At 41.9% G+C, this 16,077-nt stretch overlaps 2 protein-coding genes across 10 annotated transcripts in view; one reads left to right on the top strand and one right to left on the bottom strand.

Annotated features, from left to right (window-relative positions):
• The window catches only part of LOC119450028 (transcription initiation factor TFIID subunit 1-like), a 69,585-nt gene extending 59,801 nt beyond the window's left edge, over positions 1 to 9,784 (bottom strand). For 4 of the 9 annotated variants that reach the window (XM_049665591.1, XM_037713369.2, XM_049665592.1 and 1 more), the window contains exons 1-8: positions 9,658 to 9,784; positions 8,978 to 9,089; positions 8,673 to 8,820; positions 8,218 to 8,331; positions 7,135 to 7,209; positions 5,635 to 5,918; positions 4,121 to 4,336; positions 2,850 to 3,029 (exon numbers count right to left, since the gene is read on the bottom strand). In XM_049665591.1, the coding sequence (XP_049521548.1) occupies positions 2,850 to 3,029; positions 4,121 to 4,336; positions 5,635 to 5,918; positions 7,135 to 7,209; positions 8,218 to 8,331; positions 8,673 to 8,820; positions 8,978 to 9,079 (1,119 nt within the window). In that variant the 5' untranslated portion in view covers positions 9,080 to 9,089; positions 9,658 to 9,784. The remainder of the gene's footprint in view (positions 1 to 2,849; positions 3,030 to 4,120; positions 4,337 to 5,634; positions 5,919 to 7,134; positions 7,210 to 8,217; positions 8,332 to 8,672; positions 8,821 to 8,977; positions 9,090 to 9,657) is intronic. The other 5 variants (XM_037713374.1, XM_049665595.1, XM_049665594.1 and 2 more) reach the window with 2 other exon arrangements.
• A 388-nt stretch (positions 9,785 to 10,172) lies between these two features.
• Positions 10,173 to 16,077, top strand: part of LOC119450034 (E3 ubiquitin-protein ligase HERC2-like) — a 154,818-nt gene continuing 148,913 nt past the window's right edge. Inside the window, 4 exon segments of the mRNA XM_049665596.1 lie at positions 10,173 to 10,379; positions 10,971 to 11,050; positions 11,152 to 11,251; positions 15,252 to 15,413. Coding sequence (XP_049521553.1) covers positions 10,361 to 10,379; positions 10,971 to 11,050; positions 11,152 to 11,251; positions 15,252 to 15,413 — 361 coding nt within the window. The 5' untranslated portion in view covers positions 10,173 to 10,360.

Raw genomic sequence — 16,077 nt, forward strand, 5'->3', positions numbered from 1 at the left:
TGACCCCCACCAAGGTTATTGAACAGCACTTAAGAAATGCCTATGACAAAATCAAACACAGCAAAGTATTTCACAGATTGTGTGGTGATGCACCGTGCGATTTCGAAGACGCTTGATGTGCCTGCATAACAGCACCGATTGTCTTGCTTGAAGTTGCGATTAATACACCGTAATCATGTAGATGGGGCACTAATTGCATTATAAATTCGGAGAAGAAAGACCACAAAATGCACAGTGGCAACTCCCAGCTCCCCTCTCTTGCACGAGGTGAAGTGGCAGTGGGCATGGAGAGCACAGTGAGCAGACAATGAGAAGAAAAAAGAACTGCATTATATTATGTGACTAACGTCCGGCACATTCTGAGGCCAGAAATTTGGAACAAAATACTCATGTTACATTCGTGCTAATATGGTAATATAAGTGTACTTTACTACTTAAAATAAAAGGACTACCCCCCTTTTTTATATATATATATAATACAATGTAGCACAAATCAATGCCAAGTACTCTAAAGGTTTTTGCTATCTATGAGAAGAATATAACATATACAAGTGTAATGAACAATGTGGCACTTATCTGTTACCATTAGAAAAACTCTCATAGACTTTGAAGTATGTAACTGCGGTGTCAAAAGTGCGTATGTTCAAATCAACAAAAGTTAAACTGAATCCTCAATGCTCAATTCTATAAAGCAAAACCATGTTTACTTTTAGCAGCTATATAAAACGTTAGTTAGAAATGCCATGACTATTGACTATTTGCATTGCAGTTGAAAGCAGTCTTCAATTACTTGTTGCAATTATGAGGATTTGAAGTCTACACAGCCTGGCTAAGACGTGTCTCCCATATTTTTACGACAGTCACACACATGCGTGTCTCAGAATGCTGATTGGCCAATAAATCTCACAAATGCCCACTGCATTAGAAGAAAACAGAGCTACCAGACAGGACAAAATAAGGCAGCACACAGGACTTATTGTTTCCTCCTGTCTGGCAGTGCTGTTTTCACTTAATCATGAACCAACTAGCCCGACAGTAAATGCTCACTGAATATTTTTCCTAGCCAAGGTACAAACTGATGAAGGCTTAATTCTTTCATTACCGCAAGAAATGTGCTCATTTTCAGTACTTCTATGTTCAAAAATGTTATTTCATGACGTAGTAGTTGCCACATAAAATTATAGCCTGATCACATGTGTTTTGAATGGATGTAAAGCAGTAATAATTGCTCAGACAACTTTTGAGAATTCTTATGTGAAATTTCAAAGAAGCACCTCAAGGAACACAAATAAAACTAATAATTTACTATTTTTAGCATTAGTACTGAGAGTAATAAAAATCTGAAATTTACAAAGTATGTACCTGGCTCTTAGTTTCCAACGTTTGTAAGTCAGATCACGCAAAAAAAAAAAAAAAACAGTTTTATGAAGATTTGTTGGCCTCAATACCAGCCATAGTGATGCCCATGCTATGCAGGAAAGCAGCAGCTTCGCAAACATGAAAATGCACAAGTTACTATTGTAGATGCAGCATGTTTTTACTTGCTGCAGCAGGCACCTGGTTCATTTCTTACTGCATTCTTTAGAGGCTTGCAAAGCAATGGTTGTCAGGTCAGGGGGCATGCAGGAGCCTCTTCATGCTTGGCTATTGTGTCAGACCGGTTTTTCCGACCAAGCAAGGTGGTCTAGCGTACGTTCAACTGGCACTAGAGCCTCTACATGCTTTGTTCAGCTCCTGCCTGTACAGTGCTGTACGGTAATGTGGAGTATTGCACAATATTTTGCAGTAATGAATAAGGGCACTTGCACAGGCAGTGTTCAAAATGTAAGAGTAATATTACACTGCTAGTCAAGGGTTGAAGGTCGGACTGAAATCAACTGCGTGCTCTTGTGTAAGTGAAAGCCCCACACAATGGGAAGAATTGCTAGCAAATTTGTACATACGCTGTTAAAATGCTGATGGTCAAAAGCAACCCATGATGGGGAAAATAAAGTTGCACTTGATATTAGTCGAACACAATTATCAAATAACATCTACACATGAGCACCTACCTTTGTTTGAGACATTATTAAAACAGCCCAGATGTCAGATCAAAAATTAGACAACCTGAGAGAAGCTTCTGTGTCTTGACTGCTGCTGCCATTTAAAAATTATGTTGCCGAGTCAATTAAAGCGCATATTTTGTGTAGTTTTATTGAGGAAGTTCTAGAAGTACCGGAGGCTAGCTTCGACCATACCTCCAGTCGAAGTTTTATTTTACAGACTCCCCAGTCTGCCAAAATTGGTCAAATCTGACAAATAGTTGAAGTTCAGTTGTTATTTCAGATGGAGCATTACGTTGCTAGCAGAAGAATTTCAGCGGAAATGTTTAACAGTGCGTAGAAAAGCTTTCGATTAAATTGATCAATTTCTGAAAGTGTGGGAACAAAAAAGGTTAAGAGAACACAAGGCTGCATAAATACCTTAATTAATTAAATTCTGGGGTTCCACATGCCAAACCCATGATATGATTGTAAGGCATGCTATAGTGGTGGACTATGGATTAATTTTTACCACCTGGGGTTCTTTAATGTGCAACCAATGCACAATACACGAGCGTTTTTCCATTCCGCCCCTATCAAAATGCGGCGGCGGCCACCGGGAATTGAACCCGCAGACTCGTGCTTAGAAGTGCAATGCCATTGCTGCTAAGCCCCTGTGGCGGGTCCTAAATACCTTGCTCATACTGATGTGCATGAAATTATATGCAAGAAAATGCCTGTTGTCTAATTTACATCTCTGACGTTCATATTGATGAAGTTGCAGTTTAACATATTAAACTAAGAGCAATTTAAGCCAACTGAACTTACTTCTATGCATTTGAAGCCATAATCAAATGTGTCTCCAGTCTCTGGGATCCCATACATGTCATACCACAACTGGGCCGGTCCATATCTCCAGTCTGCTACTTGCGGACACACATCAGACGATCGTGATGCTTCGTTCTTGTTGCCTGATAACTGCTCTTCCTCAGGCCGCAGCAATCGCAGCTGGAAAGCAACATCTATTAATCTCTGAAATATGGGTGGTAGGCGACAAGTAAAGCACAGGCATTAAAAAACCCAAGCAGGGTCAATTTTATAGTTCAACAAACTACACAAGAATACATGTTCAATGCTAATGACTTACAATGAATTAGGCAATTATTTCTAAACTTAGTGCAAGGAATCAAGCAAGGACGAGTAGGACACAACAAATGCAGTAGCTAAAAAAGAAATCTGTACACTAGCTGGTCTGTCAAAGATGCTGTACTAGGTTCATGACTGCATCAAGCAATACACCTTGTACGAAAATTTCAGAAAGGGACACTAAAAGGTTATCTTAGACTGATAAAGCAGGCTTTCAAAACTGCAAACGACATTGAAAACACACACACACACACACACACACACGCACGCACGCACGCACGCACGCACGCGCACACACACACACACACACACACACACACACAGAGAGAGAGAGAGAGACAGACAGACAGAGGATTGTAATAGATAATACATTTGCTACATCTTTCTTCAGATAATCCATCTGCTGCTGCGGAAAGTGAGGAATTATTAGGTGTGGTAGGAGACCAATGATGGAACTACTCTGAAAGTATAGTGATCGTAACTAAATACAGTGACTGTGATTGATGGACTGCAACCACTCACTGCAGTGCTAAAGCTCTGCTCTTCCTCAAGACAGCCACACACGAACACTGTAGCTTGTAAAGGCCACTCAGCATCAGCTGTGCCATGTGCCAGGAAAACATCTATCCGAAGACAAATGACTGAATATAGTTTTAATTATCAGTAGCTAAATTGCATTAGAATGAATGAGTTGTTTCCTAAATGCAATTCTATGCAGCTTTATGGCACCATAATGGCTGGCTCAAACAGCCCCAAAGTTCAAATTAATTAACTTTGAATTATTGAGCTCTCACTGCATTAATCTCTGGGCACTTTGCATTTATCGTTCTCAAACTATGTCAAGTGGAAGAAAAAACATGACCAAGCAGAACATAACTTGCAAACTCACTAGCATGACAGATGTATCATAGCCAAATAGACTCCCCCTTTCTATTAGGCACCAGTTTTCTAACCTCGTCATCTGGCGCACACATATCCGGAGGTGGAGGCGAGGCTACATCTAAGTACCACTCGAACTCCTCTGCACGGCCGCCTCCTGCATCCTGCGATGCTCCACCTATGTCAGCAAATGGACCTTGCTTCTTCTTCTTTCTTTTACGAACTCCCCGCCAGATCTGTGGCAAGCTTGATGGCTTGCCTGGGCCGAACAGCCGTGAGAAACGCAGCACCTGTAAATAAAAGTCAGTGACCTAATTTCAGCTGACCGTACGCATCAAGTGTGCACGCTTAAAGAGAAAATCTATGTTAACAATGCCATGTGAACAAGATAATGATGATGATCCGATGCAGTCACTGATCTAATAATGTCAATGTGACAATACTTATCATGCTGCAACCCCCATTATCATCATGGTAGCCAGCGATCACTCCTCAAACAATACAATAAACAAACAGCACAGTTTCTCAATATGGCTTGTACCTCAATATGCACTGCAGCAGCTCACGCAAGCTAACCCTCAGGACTACTTTAACACGTTTTCCACGTTTTGTGCATTAAAACTAAGACTATTTCCCTACAATTACACCCTAGAAGACTACAAGAAAATGAGTACACAAAGTGTGTCCCACATAACACAAGCAAAAAAAACACTGCATATCCACCGGGTGAATGATGATGAGTGGGCGAAGCTCCGGAGGGAATCATCGGTAAACCGTGAATCTTCCGTGTAATTCGCCCAGTCTCGCCGCACTAAATCGAACGATTGACTTCCACCAATGACAAGCGCCATATGTGACGTCATTCCTATTTTATAACAGCGCCCTTCATTATAACTGCACCATCTCCTGCTTAAGGGGACGCTAGCACAAACGCGTTAGAAACGTGCAGTACTCTCTAGTAAGGGGGAGAGGCCACAGCGTCTTACGCAGCCGTTTACACATGCCGGAACGTGCACCGCGTTTGCCGACGCCATCACATGACTGCTGAGAGAGTATAACCCCCGTATTCATAAACGCTCCTCGACTTGAACTTGACTTGCCACCGCCTTCAACGCGTTTCGAACGCGCTGCCCAAGGCGGTGGCAAGTCAAGTTCAAGTCGAGGAGCGTTTATGAATACAGGGGTAAGGCGGAGAGGCCACAGCGTCTTACACCAGCTTCTTACATGGGCCGTAACGCGCTAGCACAAACGCGTTAGAAACGCACAGTCTTTCGTTAATGTTGGGTATTTATTGTCATCGTGGTGCGTGTGTCCATGTGCGCTTCGTGGCGTAGTGGCTAGCGCCGCGCGTTCGGAACCGAGGGGTCCCTGGTTCGATTCCGCGCTACGGACACAACTTTCAGAATTTTTTTTTTAAAGTAGACGTGGCTACCTACTACGACGACGACGACTACTACTACTACTACTACTACATACAACAGAGGAGGGACAGACCCACACCCTAAGGAGCTTCGCCCCTAAAAATTGCTGTTCAGATAATACAGGGACCACATATTGCAGGCCAGTCACTGGTTGGCTAAGTACTCACCTGGCCAGGCCGAAACTCTGGGAAGAGCTCAGTGACATCCAAGTCGGCATACTTGGATGGCAACATGGCTGCCAGTGGGGTGTCGAGGTTACGTTTTCGTGCTGCCGATGCCTCATCATCCTCAGCCAGTTCCTTGGCGTCCTCAGTTCCCTTGCTACTTTTCTCAGCTAGCTGAGAGCCTGGCAAAGGTGCCGGAGCTGGTGGCGGTGGCATCAACTCCGCGTCTTGGGACTCTTCCTTAGTGGTTTCTCCCTCCGTTTTTGCCTCGCTCTCATTGCTAGACTCTGTGCATTAAAAGAGACATGCTTTTAAAGTGTCTCTGTTATCAGTAAAAATAAAAAAATAAAAAAATTTCCTCTTTGGAGAGACAAGCAAGCTCTCCTGCTCAGAAAAAGAGGCCTGGTTTTACCTTCAAATTCAACATTATCCTTTATTTGTATCTATAAACAATTACCTAGCCACGAGCAGTGGCTTCTGAAACCTATGAACTTATAGCTGGTGTGAGAATTTCAGGGCATCACCACTCATCCTCTGTTATTGCACAATTTCTGGCTTATCGACAAAGTTTTTCCCTTTGTAAAACTGGTGTATCCGTGTCTCTGAAATTGTAATTTACTAGAGTAAGCTTAATTTCTGCTGTGAGTGTGGCATCATGTGGCATCATAGTCCTTTTTGGAGTCCCTACATGCTGTTGCCATTTTGATGGCAGCAGATGCGTATCGGGAAGCTTTTCTGCGGCGTTGAACTGAAAGAAACCATGTTTGATTACAAGTGGAACTGGAACATGAAAAAGATGCTGAAATTTATGCTAGCATCACATGTTACAGATCAATATAATTAAAATTTGTATTTGACCATTGATGAGTTAGTTAAAGAGTGACACTTTTTAAATGCAAGTCTGTCACCCTCTTTCCTTCCTGTCTTCTGTGTCTGCAGAAACAGCGCAGTGTGAAAGTGTCACATGCTTGCCAAACTTTTCATAAACTGTGCATGACAAGAAGAAATTGAGTGCAATGAAGTGACACATTGAACTGTCTAGAGCAGAAACACGAATAGAAACAAATGTGGATTTTAAAAGCATAAACAAAAGACATTTTATGCTGCAGAAAAGTGAATCAGGATGACATGCACACAAGATACACATGGTGGGCCAACACACTAGTTCACAATTCACTTCTTGAAACATGATCTTGTAGTGTGCAGCTACGTAATTTCATGGTTGCCTTGTTTAACATTCATACGCTCAGCTATTTTATGTCAGGCAAACCTTCGCTTCCCAAGTAAAAAAAAAAAATTTGTATTTGCTTGAATACAACACAACCATGAATACAGTGCATAGGGGGACTGTTGACAAATCCAAGATGGCCAACCACAGGCTCACTCATGCAACACCAAATGCAGAAAGATGTATACATTGTGCAGTGCATCAAGCCATGATAGTCTTCGTTGTGTGCAAACGGGACACAAGTGCAATTCGGTGCAAGACCACAGGATTAATACCTTGACTATGACAAGCATACAGCATTCGGTGGAATGCACCCTCGAAAGTGTCACTTTCTTCAGCCAGATCAGGGCCTAAAGAAAGACATTGCAGCAGAAGCATGTTTACACACATGTACTAATGAAATAGATTGAACTGCACAGTAACATTTCTTCAGCTTACAAAATAACAGCATGTTGTGTTACAATAATGGTCTCACAGCATTTTAAGCAAGTGATATCACTACTATGCATGGTAAACATGCACAACAATTCAAGGAAGAAAGCACAGGTATGAGTTAAATGTATAATAATAAGCAAATACTACTAAACTATGAGACATGTGCTTAGGTTGAGAGCAAATGTAGTTAGCGATTTCTGACTGCATTGTGAAGTGATCTGTGTACAGTACCCCCTTGAGCAAACGAAAGGGAACACCTACATTTCCTTCAAGAGGCCACATTGGCAAAAGGTGTTCAGTGAGAGAAAATGTTATATGGGGAAGCTACTCATTAATCATTGTCAAATTCTAATCCATACTATATAGTAATTTTTGCTTAAATATGAATTCGGTGTTCCTTCTCACAATGCTCACAACTGCATATTTTCCATGAGCAGTAAAAGTCGAATGCATTAGCAGAGCCAAAATTTACAGGAACCAGGCTCCATAAAGATTCACAATTCCTATGCAGTCTGAGCCCACAGCCTACAAAACAGTCAATTAGTGTGTTAGTTATATGTATGAGAGCAGACTGCAACTTTGAAAATCAGGCTGTTTACTTTACAAACACTCTACTACAGGGCAGACCATGCACCTCGTTATATTTTGGTTACAATAGTACCTTCAAAGTTCTTTCAAGATGACATAGCTTTTTCCTGAATCTACAGAGCAGATTTATGCATATGTTGTGTGCTAAGAAGAAAGACATACTTGTATGTACACTCCCTCATTTGCCAGAGAGTGAATGAGCATTCCTAGAAACTTTCAGCAAAATGTTTACAAATGCAGGGCATTAATGCTTATGAGGTAGCTGTAATCTCTTTCATTCATATTCTATGTGATAGCACCTTAAAATGTAATCCTACAGGTCTACTATTACTTACTTGGTGCTGGTGCATCAGAAACAGGCTGTGACTCTTTCTTTTCATCACCGTCATCATCTGCGAGTTCTTCAAAATCAAAGTAGTCTACCGATGAGGGCAATTTCTTTGAATATTCTGCAAAAGAGGCAGAAAAAGAAATGCCATGAACAATGAAACAGGTGGCCTTATGGTCTTGGACAATTTAAATTTCTGAAAAGTGACAGAGCAAATGATTCGTCATGGTGCACCAAACAGATTAGTCCAGCAAGAAACTGCAAAAGCGAGCCAATTATGAAATTAACTTTTGCATGTGGCCGTACTACAGTAATCCTATTAGTTCATGTAAGCTGGTGTGTACTATAAAAAGACCGTGACAGCTCATTTATGGAAGTCTGTTTGACTTCTCACACATTACTCAGTTGTTGTCCGTGTTTTGGCTGCTTAAAAAGTGGGAAATATACATGCATTACAGCTACCTTCATCACTATGCGTCGATCCCTCGTTCTCATCGTCGTTGGCGTCATGTCCATCTTGAGAACTGTCAGCCTCCGCATCCTCAGTGATCTCTTTCCACATACTACCGATGCCCAGATGGTTGAGCTGGTGAAGGTTTCGTTTTGATTCCTGCAACAGAGCCGTCTCTCAATTCGCGTCCACAAGTTCCTAAGCATGTTCAAGACCAACCGATACTATTTGCAACACATGTATCACGCGCGGTTGTTTGCAATAAATTTTGGAAACTGTTGTGCCGGCATGCGGTACTCAAGGACAGGACTCTCACCGGATCAAGAAAGTCATTTTCGAGTCGACCGTGCTCATCGATGTTTCCAAACAAAAATCCAGTCAAGACCATATCTGGCTCACCGTCTTCGTCGCTGTCCATGGCTTTCGTTCTACAAAGCAATGAAAGATCTCAAGTTAGACAGCAAACTACGCGGTGCTATGGTAATAAACTGCGCGCTTATACCCGCTGAGTGTGTAACTGGAGCGGCGATTGGAAAATGCCCTGCTGTTTAATGCCAATACTTTCAACATAAGTGGTGTGTCAAGTCGAGAATGCAAGTCTATTACTGTCCGATTCCCATTCGTGACTAACTGAAACTACCAAGAGCGAAAAAAATGAATTGGTCGGTTTTACCTTGGATCCCGTTATCATCCGCGAGTCCGCGGTTTGCTTACATGTGCGTGTGTTTACAAAATTAAAAATGCAGCTTCACTTCCACTGCAATTATTCTCAGCGGAGAATTGTTACCGTAAGTGCTTCCGCTAAATTATTGACACACACATATTTTATGCAATGATCGGAGACTAAATACGCGGTGTTTTCCGCGCGATGTTCGTCGTGATTACAAACCAGCAGCAGATCACATCTGCACTGAGCTGATCAAGTAACGTGTATGCAAAAGGGTGGCTCAGGAAGACTAATTTATTTTCAACATGAGCATGTAAAGTTTATCTTACTGTTCACGGCATTTCTCCGCGAAAATTACGACATTACTACCCGCAAGCGCGCATAAGACGGAATGCTCCAGCACAGTCTGCACTCCATTATATTTAGGCTTACAAATTTCTCGCCAGTGTCGCCCCCTGGCGGTTTTGATGTCATTATCGCTATGACTTTGGTAGAAATGAAGCGCTGGGCTGGCTGGGCTGAACGCTTGCTGTCTGCGTTCAAAAGAGCTGAATGGATGCACTGTTACTTCTCTTACATTTCTTATCAAATCAAGCGCTAATAAAACATTAAAAAAATTATGTGCTTGCCTGTTCTTTTTTCACCGTATTACCTTACACCTAGAGAAGCAGCTAACTGTTAACTCGTTTGCATAGTTTAGATTGGTTTAGAAACTAACAGTCATACCAACGCTTCTATAAATTTAAATAAAACTAAGTTTAACAATCTTGAGGATTTGGTTGCCGTCTATTTACTTGTAAAATTTTAGTTTATTCAATCCATTATTAGCCATTTACAGCCAGTAGCTCTCTGTTTTGTTTTGCTGGTGAGAAACCGCTGGGAGTTCATGGTGGATACACTTTCAGAAGTCTTCGTGTTGAAAGCAGTCTCATCCCATGTAATTGCTGCTGGTGATTTCTTCAGCGTCGGAATCGTCCGAAGTTAAAGCATATAGTATGAGACGCCGGGAGCAGGAGCGATTAGGACGGCAAAATGGCATCCTTAGCTCCATGTAAGTGACGCTTTCCGCACAGCTGATTGACTCGCCGAAATCGATTAGTTTCTTCACACTTGCCCTAGCAACGTTTTGTGCCGATGGTAAGGTGGCATAATATCACATGCCAGATCATCTGATAGTTATATTTGCTGTTGTTTTAATCCGGAAGTAAAAAGGTAACCGACCCTTTAATTACGAGTGTGCGTTCAACTAAAGCCCCTCAACTAGCAAGCTCGAGCAGGCGTTTCTACCGGCAAGACTGTGTACAAAAAATTTGCTCTGTTATGGTAAAGTTCGCGCCAAATGTGTAAATTGAAACTAGTTAGGCGGTTCCGCTTTGATTTCAGTTTAAAAAATACATATCTATATGTATTATTTTACACGTGAATGAGATATTACCACAACATAGCATCACTATCCAACACTTAATTGCTGACAGCGTCGCTAAAATGCAAGGTTGAAGGGTAACTTCAGCCTTACGACATCTGCGTACGTATCTCAGCGGTCACGTAATATTTGTACAAGGTGACTCGTTCATTTCTTTCTATTTTTGTTATGACGCAGATACTTCAATAGTAATTTTATTGTCTTCATTCTTCTCCACAGTTAACATGCAAAACCAGCCTAGGTTTACAGTCAAGCCCGTACAACGCCTGGACAGCAAATGGCTTGCCAGGGACCTTCAGGTGAAACTGCATTTCATTCAACGTTTTTACTTGTTCAGTTTACAAAATATTGTACAGACTCATGTACAGCATTTTTCTCCCCTCTTTCGCATTCTGTGCAGTGCATCTTCTCATACGAAGGACTTGCACAGTCCTGGAATGAGCTAGTCAAAGATGGTGAGCTGCAGGCAGTCACCAATGATGCACTGTCACAAGGAAGAGGTAAGGATTTTTTTTTTTTTTTTTGCCAGCCATAGAATCACTCTCAAATTCCTGCATGGCATCTATGGCTAAGTAGATGCACAGAGAAGCTGGAAAATCATGAAAGGTAAAGATTGCAATTTAAGTGCGTATGGCTTATAGATATTATATATTTTATTGGCCAGCTATTCTACTATCAAGAGTTACATATTTTTGACAACAGTGTTGAAGTCTGTAGCTTCGGGCACTTATTTATTTAACAATACTGCTAATCTCACACGAGATCATAGCAGGGAGGGCACATAAATTAGTAACTGTTGGGCCTCCTTGCATAGCAGAAAACTCTTCACCACTTGCGTCATGTGTTGATGATGGTGATATTTATTGGCATCCCCTTCGGAATGGGGCGGGGACAAATAGTTTACTAGCCTGTCTGATTTAATCATGTTTTACCACATCTATCACTATCCAGCCTTTTGCCTATCTGATCTCAATCTTAACTTTCATATTTCAAAACCTCTTTCGCTACATTGTACACCACTAATGCTTGTATTGACTCCAGCTCTATCAATCTGTTCCCTGATTTTTTTTTTCACAAATACTTGAATCATATCTTACTCAATTATCACGCTGCGACTGCTGACCAGTTGTTTCACCTTCTTTGAATCCCAATGCTTCTGGAAGGTTCTCTGCGGTTCTCGCTGGGTGAATATCTTGGCATTCCATTACGTTGTGCCGAGTTGTTGCCAGGCTTCTTTTTTTGTAGCGCACACATGCCTCACCCTGTACCACATATTTGTTCAGGTATGTTTCTGTCTGCAGGCAGCCAGCTCGGGCTTTAACTCCCCTTTGAGATATCACACAGACTTTCCCTCCCGATTTCTTCCTTACTGTGTTTGTAAATCTCCTTGTTCTTTTTTGTTTCCATCCTTTGCATCCAATTTACCATCTCTGTTTCTGTCACTTTCGTTTTTATCACTTCTGCTTGTCTATTTACACTTTCAGTTACCCTGTACTTGGTTGCCACCCGCCGTGGTTGCTTAGCGGCGTTAGCATTGCGCTGCTAAGCACGAGGTCGCGGAATCAAATACCGGCCACGGTGGCCACATTTTAATGGGGGCAACATGCGAAAACACCCGTGTGCTATGCATCGGGTGCACGTTCAAGAACTGCAGTTGGTCAGAATTATTCCGGAGTCCCCCATTACAATTTGCCTCATAATCAGACTGTGGTTTTAGCATATAAAACCCCAGAATTTAATTTAGTTACTTGGTGGCCAAATTTCTTGACCTCTTCCTCCATTATGTGTCCACGCTATTGAGGTTCAGAGATTTGTGCACTTTAGCCGGCTATTTCCTTTCATCCTATGTTCCTTAGTTTTTCTTCAAATCTAATCTTGCTCTGCGCTTCTCCGACTTCAAAAGAAGCCCAACCAGTGCTTAAAGAGGCCGGACGGGCCTGGTCACCCCTCCATTTCTTATGGATGGGCTCGGCAGGTCAACTGTAGCACTGCAACACCCATTTGACAAGCGCTGGAGGTGTCTTTATTACCAATAGTGCCCTGTATGGGGCAATTCAAACTCTCAAATTTTTCAATTAATGATTTAATCACAATTAATCTGTTGATGTGGCTTTAGTAAAAACAGAAAAGCGGATATTGTCGTAATGCTGCATGCATTTCCTGGAAGCACTCTACATGATGGTCACCACCCTTGTTCGACTAAAATTCTTGGCACAGCATACTGTTTGATGGGCCACCGAGAGCGGGAAGCCACCTGCTCTTGAATTAGTGAAGGTTCACCTTAGTTTCTTTAGGTTACCAATTAATTTTCAATCGTTTAGTTGTGCATTATTAGTTCCATGTTATACCAAAGATGCATGAATTTTGTCCACTTTTGTAGGTAAGTTGGTGTGAAACTGTAAAAGCTGTTGTAGTGCCTCAGCTTGTCAGTGCAGCAAGAAAACTCATGTTCTGTATTGCAGCTAGTCTTATTTGCTTTGAGTTCACATATCTTTAACCTTTTACCTCCCGAGTTATATTTGGAAAAAAAAAAAAGTTTCCAAAATGCCAATTTTTTCTAAGTGCTTGATTGGATTGGAACTATAAATAAATGCCTGAAATACACTCAGAATGATATATTTATTTGCCGAACACTCATAAGATATATATATTTTTTTTATTCTGGAGAAAGTTGGCTTCACTACACTGCTTGAAGCTGGCTTTTTCAGCGCCAATAAATGCACTTTGTGCTACAATGCATCGAATTATGTTTTTTTAAGAAAGTAACTGGAACGTCAATGCATTTCTCTACAAAGTTTGGTAATTAATATCTCGAAACTGGTTTCATCCTGAGAATTCGTTCCCAAGTGGATCCACCTTGTGAACTCCACGCCTATAATTTGTAAATTGCAATATTGGCCATAAGATAATTAGTTGAAAACTTAATTAGTAAATTCTTTTCATTAGTCGATTATGCATTTCAATTTTTGTGCTACTAATATCCGCTTCTTCGAGTAGACCAGCTCATTAACTAGAATTGTGCATTCTGCCACAGGCAACCTTCAAAAATTTTATTGCGATAGCAATTATATTGACACTCAAAAGCAGATTTCTGCCGTCGCCGTTGCCGTGAGGTTCCGTATGACGTCAGTGGAGATGAAATCGTCGCCGCGCGCCGAACGCTGTATGTGCGAGTGAAAGGGCGCGAGGGACGCGCGCTTTCACGGGGAGTGAACGCACGGCGGAGAACAAACGCGCGTTCTGCGCTGTGCTCCCTTAAGGGCTGCAGAAGTAGGCGTCTCTTTCCTCCTCTACAATCACCATATATGTAGAGCAAACGTGCCTTCTTCCGACGCGCGACAGGCCATGGGGGAGGGGGGGGGGAGGGAAGGGAGGCGACGTTTAGCTGCGGCACCAAGTGCTTATTTATATCAGAGGCTCCAGCAACAGTCACCAACGCCGCACGCATTTTGAGCGAACGCGGGCAAAACGCCGGCGGCGTCGACAACAGTTCTGCGTGTTGCCGGTGCTGCTGCATGTCCAAGTTTATACAGCTGATAAAGCTGCTATCATTAATCCGTATAGCTCTCTTCAAATTTGCTATCGCAATTGATGCTTTGCCTTTCAGGGGAAACTGCGACAACTTTTTTTAAAGTGTTCACTGAAACACCCTGTAGTATATACAGGGTGTCCCAACCACCATGCACCGAGATTTAAAGATACGCAAATTCCACATAGCTGGACATAATCAAGGTTATGTTGTTTGCCATCGTTTGGAGATACTCAGATTATTTTGTGCATTCTGCCTAATTACATAATTAGTCTTAATTAATCAACTTCTCAAATATTACAAATAAATTAGATGTGTCGCTGAGAAAATTGTAAAACAACATGAAAAACTCCCGATACAGCTTACTGTCACTCAATACGTGCTACATGAGAGTGTTTTTCCGAGTGTGAAAGAAGCCCATGAATACACGCAAAGTGCATTGAGTGGTCAGTCACGCAGCAATGTTAGCTAGACTGACGGGTGTCACTTTTAAAACAGTAAATGATTTATTGAGTGCAGAGGCTTTGTATGTCTCATAATGGTAGGCAGTGGATCCACCTTTCTCATTTCCAAAGCAACTTGTGAAACCAGACAGTGGCAATTGTTGGCCAAGGCTATTTAATTAGAGATTCATGAAAAAATATAATTTGCCAGTGAAGAGTCGAAAGGACACGGCATCAAATCTTCGGACTGAAGACCTTCAGTAGCGAAATTCCGTCTCTGTGTGGAGAGTTTCCTTTGTTTTTTTTCTGCTTCGTACTGAGGTGAAACTTCATGATGAGCCTCGTTTATCATTTTTATTTGTTTCCTTCAGAAACCATTTTTGTATCATTAATGTAGGGATTTAAAAGAAGTTGAAGCAGGTAAAAATAGTGGCATTAATCTGTGCAAATTCAGCTGTTGGCTCTTGCTCGGAGTGGATATTTCCTGTATTTACTTACGTTTTCTTTTTTACTGTTTCCATGCTGTAGAACGAGCTGCATGGTGTACCTGTGGACCACAGACTGGCAGCCTCGGCTGTCCGTGCCCCTCATGCATTCCACCTGCTGAGAGGGAGGCCTCCGAGCCGGAGAAAAGCTGTGTGGTCACGTCCAAGTCACTTATCGATGTCTGGGCATGGGGCCCTCAGCCTTGTAAGCACTGAGTTTTTGCTTTTGTGGTTGAATTTTTGATTCATATGTATGGAAAAAGGTGATTGCAAATGTTTTTGAGAGTGAATTATTTAAGAAAAAAATGTCTAGGGCCTGCTATTAGTCTGCAGTTCGTCTGATGAGCCAGGTCACAGACCTGAAAGTGTAATGTCATTACACTTGGGTACAGTATGGTCTCTAATTGCGACCCATCCTGGCCAACAGCTGTGCATCTTGACCACTGTTGAACCTACATTTACTGGACATTCATGACAGCTTGGGGCCATGAGAGTGCAGTTACAGTAGTGAATCAGGATGTGATGACATACGCATAGGTTTTAATGGTACTAACGCTTAGTGCAGCCAAGAGCACCAATGCAAAAGTTGAATGTTTGCATGTGATTATATATTAAGTAAAGAAAGGATAAGGCCGGTGGACAGTTCTCTGCTACTGCCTTTTTTCATGTGAGCTTCGTATCGCATTTGCTTCCTGTGGACCTGTGCCCCATCCCACACATACACATGTGTACTCTTCCTCAAACATCAAGGTTGGCTTTCCAACAAAATTCTGTCCCCTAGTTCTTAGCTGTCGCATTTTGAAAGGCAAAATTGGCGGGGAAGAAAATCTCATTATATTAGGAGCTTGAGAAAGTGAGCTCAAGCTGGT

Source organism: Dermacentor silvarum, chromosome 4 (genome assembly GCF_013339745.2).
Source record: "Dermacentor silvarum isolate Dsil-2018 chromosome 4, BIME_Dsil_1.4, whole genome shotgun sequence".
NCBI classification, from domain to species: Eukaryota; Metazoa; Arthropoda; class Arachnida; order Ixodida; family Ixodidae; genus Dermacentor; species Dermacentor silvarum.